At 56.9% G+C, this 6,957-nt stretch overlaps 1 protein-coding gene across 1 annotated transcript; it reads right to left on the reverse strand.

Moving 5' to 3' along the window:
* Positions 1-223: 223 nt before the first annotated feature.
* On the reverse strand, positions 224-4,765 carry NOBOX (NOBOX oogenesis homeobox). Its single transcript, XM_026479074.3, has 8 exons — positions 4,693-4,765; positions 3,674-4,219; positions 3,051-3,259; positions 2,691-2,803; positions 2,338-2,423; positions 1,877-2,108; positions 1,239-1,543; positions 224-525 (listed from the first exon to the last, which is right to left on the reverse strand). Exons 1-8 carry the CDS (start codon positions 4,763-4,765, stop codon positions 224-226), a joined length of 1,866 nt encoding a protein of 621 aa, XP_026334859.2.
* Between the last annotated feature and the right edge of the window lie 2,192 nt (positions 4,766-6,957).

The raw sequence follows: 6,957 nt of genomic DNA on the forward strand, positions 1-6,957 counted from the left end.
GTCATACGGACCATCCTTTCTCTCAGGGCTGCCATACGGGGGTGTGGGGAAAGGGTGGGGCTGGCCCTCATGCTTCTCAAATTAGGTGGCAAGGTGAGCCCACAGAGGGGGAAACGTCTGACTTCCACCCCAGTCAACAGAGTCCCCGGTCCTTCCTAACACTGCTGTCTCTTCAGTGGCACCCAACCCTCTCCCACCCCCCTTCCACTCCTTGGCCCCACGACTAGGGGCCACAGCCGTGCTTGTCTTCCTCTCGGACCTCCTGGGGTGCTGAGGGATCCTCCGCAGAGGAGGCGGGAGGCTGCTCTTGGGCCTTGCCAAGGAAGGGCCCCGCTCCTGGTCCGGCGGCTTCAGGCAGCTGGGAGACACCTGGAGAAGGTTGCCTGCTCATGGCCGGGGCGAAGGGGGCTGGGAACAGCTCCGGGAAGTAGCCATCCCCTCCGGGGGGGTGCCCCAGGGCTTGCGGACAGAAGGGACCAGGGAAAGGCAGTTCTGGCAAGCAAGGGTCATTCCAGGGGACTGTACCTGTGGGGTCAAAGAGTGCAGGAAAGCTTAGACAGGATTAAGGGTACCACCACACTGAACATACTCCGTGGCAGACACCCCTCCTCCTCCCACAGAAACACAGTTTAGGAACCCAGTGCCAGTGCGGGGGGAGTACCAGGGGCAGGAGCTCCCCACAGACCCGGCAAGCTCCTGACTCGAGCTTCCGTGGTTTGGTAACATCGACACAGAGTGGCCTGTGGGTCAGGCCAGTGTCCCCTCGCACGGGCAGCAGGGAGGCTGATGGACTGCGCACGTCTTTCCTTCCCTTCTACTGGAATTGTCTTACTACGATGGTTTTGTCTAGAGTTCAGAGGTCCAGGTGGCCTGTCAGAATGCTCAGATCAGCTGCCATTTACTCTGTGTTTTCCTCATACTGTTTTTCCCTCCTATTGTTCCTAACCCTCAGCAAATCCCTCCCTGGTAGAGAAATACTATTCCCATTTTAGAGTCCAGAAAACTGAGACTCAGCAAAGCCGAGAACAGCTGGGCTGGACTTCAAACTTCAGTTTTCCTAACTCCAAAGCTCTCACTCTGCTGTGCAGCTCCCCAGAGACCTGAAGAGTTTCGTAAAGCCAAGCAGGGGCACGGAAAGGTGATTCGCTCACCACCTTGCTGTTCAGCCAGTGAGGCTCCCTGTCCCTTCTCACCTTCGTCTGTCACCATGGGCACCTTCTCTTCAAGCCCCAACTCACCCACGTTCCCAGAAGGTGGCTGCAGCACCATCTGTCCTGATGGGGGGCCGGGGAAGTAGCCCTGAGACGGACCCGCACTGGGGCCATAAGGTGATGTGAAGAGGGAGTCGTCTGACAGTGGAGGCATCAGGGACTGGGGCGTGGGGAAGGGGAAGGGATGCAGGTAGGAAAACTGGGGTTGAGGCTGTTGGTAAAGCTGGCTCTGTGGAGCCTGGGAGAACAGGAATGGTCCTGACTGGGGGCTCTGCTGGTAATCCGGGGGTTCCAGTTCTTCCAAGTATGAACAGGTGGATGGGGGGGTGATGCTGGAGGGGGGGACAAAAGAGTATTTTGTGAGGCTCAGGAGTAGCTTCCTCATTGTGGCCACACAGTAGGTGAGACCCTCCCCATCTCCATGACCCCAGACTTGTCTCTTCCTCTTCTTTCTCTTCCTGTTCCTGGCTTCTCACCCTCATTCCTACGTTGTTGCTATAATAGTCTAGATCTTTCCCACTTCAAATCTACTTATGCTTTTAATCCTCATCACAATTAAGACTCCTTGCTTCTCTCAGCTAACCCCCCACCCTGCTCCATCCGTCTTTTCTCCTTCTATACCCTTCCAAGATAACTCACGTGGCCACCCCCATCAGGCTCCATACCTGGTCCCCCAGGAGCCACAGGGGCCCTCTTTGTGGCTGCTGTCACTGCCAGGAGTATCCAGCAGCAGGGGCATCACTTGGGAGGTCGGGACAGGGCCCAGGGGAAAAGGAAGGTTGACTCTTCGAACAGGTGGGGGGCTGAAGAGTGGTGGAGTCACTGCCACCCTTTGAGTATTCTCACTCTGTTGACTTGGGGCCAGAGTCTGGTCAGAGGTCAGCAGCATAGGGGTCTCTAGGAACCAAAGTCAAAGAGGGGTTACAAATGTAAGAAAATGGGGAGGCAGATTTGGGATTATGGATGGTGGAAGTGTGCCATGCCCAGGTCCCCTTGAATAGGCTCCACTGGACCAAAACACTAGAGGGCACTGGCCTCTACCTCCCCCATCTATCTATCTAGAAAGGACTCTGTCTTTCCAGCTTCCATTTCCCCTCACATAACCCTCAGGAGGTGGTCAGCTTACCTGTAAGAATATCCAGAGGGGGCTCCTGAGGGAAGGTTCCAGGCTCTGGGGCCAGGGGCATAGTAGGTGGCAGCTCAGTTGCAGAGCTGGAGGCAGGCAGGGGGAACACCGTAGCCCTAGTGTCCCTAGATTTAGACCAGGGCTTCAGTGCAGGGAAAGGACACCAGAGTCCCAGACACTGCCTTCCTACAAGACAATGGCAACTTCCCAACACCCTCTATCCAAAGTCTTTCTAAATATCAGCCAAAAACTCCAGCCCTCATGGCCAACTTTCCAACACTCTCTCCTTCTAGACCCCAGGAGCCCAACTTCCTACCTGTGGGGATGAGATCCAGGAAGAGGAGAAATTCTACCTGCACTGACTGCTGGCAGGGGTAGGGGCAGGGTCTGTAGGACTGCCCTTGTCCTCCTTCCCATTCAGTTTCTCCACTTTTCGCCACTTTGCCCGGCGATTCTGGAACCACACCTGTAGGAGGGAGACCCTTGAAGAGTTCCAGAAGCTTGGCAGAGACTAAGATTCGGGCTCTGATTGTCGCACGATGAGCTGGGTAACTTTAGGAGGTCACTTTACCACTTTGCTTCAGACGCCTTTCTCTGCAAGAGTGGTTTTATGAAAAGATTCATCTAGATAGCTCTGAGGTATTTTCCTCCTCTAATCTGAGGTGATAGCAACATGGAAATAGGCAGGAACATGGCCAGATCTAAGACCTAACCTCAGCCCCTAAAGGGAGATGCTGAGCACTCGCTGTGCTCCTCAAGCATTCCAGCTGGTGGTTTCTCCTCCACCCTGAGACTCGCTGGAGAACCCCCTTTACCATGATGCGTTGGGGGGTGACCCCCACCGTCTGGGCAATCTCCCGGCGCTTATCGCTGTCTGGGTAGTGGTCTTCTTGGAAGATCTTTTCTAGCTCCTCCAGCTGGTCTGGAAGAAGAAACTTGCGTGAGGACAAACTGTGATGTGGCAGCAAGAGGAGAAAGACAGATGCCTTCCAGACGAGACCATTGTTCCCAACCCAAGGGTCTTCCCAGAGCCTTGCAACTAAATTCCCCATTGGGTGGGACCTTCTCTCGCTTTCCTGGGCTTTGTGGCAGGGAACCATATGGTGTTTCCTTTCCTGCTCCTTCTAACCTGGTCCTGGTTTCACCTTCTGATGAGGCAACCCATTGAAGGTCACAGGTTGTGGCCCTGACACAGGTCAAGACAGGATTCAGGACAAGGGGCTGTACAGACTGCCCACGCTGCAATCTCCTGGGGCTACTGCGTTCTCTGTTGAGCCCACCTTTCCCAGAGATGACACCAGCTCTCTTAGATTTTCTCTCACCTTCAGGGCCTTACCTGAGCGGTATAGGGTCCGAGTCTTTTTCCGAACTTGACAGGTCACTTCTGGGGTCCTCTTCTGATCTGTGTTTTGTCTGTTCTGAGCCAATGTGCTGAGGAGGTTGGCCAGATGGCAGGGCCCCCGGCCAGACCCACAAGGCACTAGGTTGTGTGTGGCATGGGCGGAGTTGATGGCACCTGGAGATGATGCGGAGGCCAGACCCCCGACACTGGGCATTTTCTGCTTACTGGAGGCTGGAGAGTGGGACCTCTTCCCTGGCTTTGCCTCTCTCACTGGGAAGGAACAGCCTTCCCCGGGAGGCTGGGGTCTAGGTGGGGCCATGACTGTGTCTTTGTGGAGAGTCCCAGAGACAGAAGGCTGGCTCGCCCTCCCAGTATCTACACCAGCTGGCTCTCCAGGGGCCTCTGATGACGGCTTCTCCCCAGTGACGCGGCGAGAGGGGGGCAGTTCCTCACTTCGGGCATCCCGTGTGTGGGGGGCTGGACTCTGCAGCAGTTCCTTCTCTGGCCCCGGAGCCAGGGGCTTGCCTCCAGCTTCCTGGCCTGTGGGGAACAGCACTCACTGACCTTAGCACCGGGGGGAAGAGACAGTCTGGACTTAGAGAATGTGCTGCTTCCTGCTCTGCAGCCAGTTGCCCGTTTGGCCTCAAGCTTTCATTTGTCCACTCCTTAAAGAGGGTAATGATTCTAGGCTCACCGTGCTCACTTGGCTATCATAACCATTGAATTAAATAATCCACTGCTTTGAAAAATGTGAGCAAATATATGCACCCATGAGGGAGCCTGAGCTCACAGACACAGATGGTAGGAGAGCAATCCTAATTTGGGGGGGTACTTACTTTCTGAGAGTTCCCTGGGTTTTTCCCCCAGACTTCCCCCAGGAATGTGAGTCAAGGTACAGGAATCTGTTCAGGCATTTCTAGGGGACAAATGGTGAAGCTGGGAGTGCACAGAGAGGAGGGAGAGATTGAGAGTCTGCTGCTTCTAAGGCTGGATCTTGTTCCTGCTGCAGATACAGGCATCACTGCTTAGAGTAGGGACAAGGACGGGCCAGCTGGTGGTGTGAGGAAGGAGAGTGGGGGGACACATTGGATTGCCAGCGTTTTAGGCCACCTTGTACCCTAGCGAACCTGGCACGTGGTAGGTGCTCAATGAATGCGACATACCAGAGTGCTAGGCCTTGGTCAGAAAGACGGGTGTCGGAGCCTAGACAAGAAGGGTCCTGGGGCTCCCGGCCCGGCGTGCAGAGAGATGGGAACCTCAAGGATAGAGGGCGCGCGGTCCTGGGCCTCCCTCACCCCCCTCCCAGCGCCCCCAGCCCCTCGGCCCACCCCGACCTCGAAGTCAGCGCACTCGGCCGCGTGGCCAGAAGCCGCCCCGCGGGCGCCAGTCCCCCAAGCCCGCCGCACGCTCACCCCGTGGTTCCGGGCAGGGCTCCCGGGTGGGTTCCATGGCCCGGACTCGCGCCGCCGAGACCCGCCAGGCTGCCCTCACGCGGCCTAATGAAGCCTCGCCGGCGGGCAGGTGTGCAGGGACCTCCCAGACCCTGGGGAGCCCGAGCCCGCGCCCCTCACCCCGCCGCCAGGGCGAGATCCGCCCGGGCGGGAGGCGCGTGGGGCAGCTGCAGGGCCGCGCGGGCCTGGGGGTCGCCCCGCCCCGCCGGCCCAGGTGTGCGGCCCGCCGCCCCTCCCCTCGGCCGCCCGCCGCTCGGCGCGCAGGCCCGCTGGCCTCGAGGGCTGGCGCCGCGGGGAGCGGCCCTCCGGTGCTGGCCGGGCGAAGGCCACTCTGGAGCCCCACGCGCTGGGCTCGCTGAGGCTTCTCCACGCCTCAAGCTGAACGAGCCCCCAAGACGCCTTCTGACTCGAGGGTCCTGCGAGCACAGAGCGGCGTCGCGTGGGGAAGAGCGGGCTGAAGGAGCGGCGCTGCGGGGTAAGCCAGCGGCACGACGGCCGGTGCGGGGACGCGAGGTGCTCAGGAGCCCAGAGGGCCCCGGTGTCCTGGTCGCCCCCCCCCCACACTGTTCCAGTTCGATTCTCTGAGAATGCCGGGGAGCCTCCGAAGGGAGCTCTCACAGGGGTGATGTTTGTAAGTCCTAGTTCATAGCACGTTTCTGGTACCTTTCAACAAATTTATACAGAATTTAAAATTCTCGTGGCCGCCGCCTTAGGTCCGTGCCTGACCCTGAGTGGAAAGCACCGGCCAGACTGAAACAGGTGCTGGGAGCTGGGGAATGGGGTGGGGGAGAGGGTGAAGGATGGGGGGTGGGGGTGGGGGGGGGGTCCAGAACGGAATCCAGGTGTTTTGCTTTTAAGACTGAAAAAGAGTCTGGACAGCACGTGCTTTCCTGCTGTAATCACCGATGTGTTCGTTTTCCTCTGCCTGCATTCCTTTGAGGACTGGGGAGAGCTGCCAGAGCTTTCGTGCTTTTCGAAACATAAAAATATAAACGGGTTAACTTCATGACAATATGATCAGAACTTGGGGAATCTGATGTTTCAGTCCGACCCCTATTAAACTAATATCCTCTGATAAATGAGAGGTTTAGAAATAGGGCCCAGCTTCTCAGCTGGAAAGGAAGCATTGGGGGCCTTGTGAGCAGGGCGTAGGGGGCAGTGAGGTTGCTGTCTACCAGGACCCTCAGACGGCGATATGGTTGTAAATGGAACACAATAATCGACTTGGTTAAACATTTATAGGACGCCTACTACATGTCAGGCCCCGTGCACAAGTCAATTCCTTGCCTGCAGAAGCTTACTGGTGTAGAGGGGATTCGAACAATTCTGTAGGTAAATGGACTATGTCAATAGAGGGCGGTCAGTGGTGAGTTAGGAGCATGCACGGGCTCTTAGGAGCCTAGAGGGGCAGGAATCTCTCCTGGCCTAGGATTGAGGGACCAGGAAAGGTGAGGATGACACATGAGCTATGAGCTGAAGGTTAAAAGAAGAGGCAGCTGACCTTGCCCCAGCCCTGCTTAAAACCCTGCAGCGGCCTCTGCCTGCCCAGGAGGTAAAGACCAAGCTCCCTAATAGGGCAGGAGCCTTGCAAATCCTGGCCCCTTTCTCTCTGCCTTAGCTTGCCGCTTCCCACGCCCAAAGTATTCCAGTTTTATTCTCTCCTGACCTACTGTTTCTCAGGAGTGTTCCTAACTTTCCCCTAGATCAGAATTTCTTAGGGAATCTGCGCAAAATGTGGCTTCCAGGCCCCATTCCCAGAAATTTAAATTGGTAGGTCTAGAGAAGGACTAGCCATTGTAACAAGCCCCTCAGGTGATTTTTATTCAT

This window comes from Ursus arctos, unplaced genomic scaffold (assembly GCF_023065955.2).
Source record: "Ursus arctos isolate Adak ecotype North America unplaced genomic scaffold, UrsArc2.0 scaffold_3, whole genome shotgun sequence".
Taxonomy (NCBI): Eukaryota; Metazoa; Chordata; class Mammalia; order Carnivora; family Ursidae; genus Ursus; species Ursus arctos.

Excerpts from the sequence above, each read along its gene's own strand:
- NOBOX (XM_026479074.3), bottom strand. The coding sequence starts at position 4,765 with ATGTGTCCCCCCACTCTCCTTCCTCACACCACCAGCTGGCCCGTCCTT. Across the intron at positions 4,220-4,692 it reads TACTCTAAGCAGTGATGCCT|GCCAGGAAGCTGGAGGCAAG; the intron begins GTATCTGCAGCA and ends TGTTCCCCACAG. Across the intron at positions 526-1,238 it reads GCCACCTTCTGGGAACGTGG|GTACAGTCCCCTGGAATGAC; the intron begins GTGAGTTGGGGC and ends TTGACCCCACAG.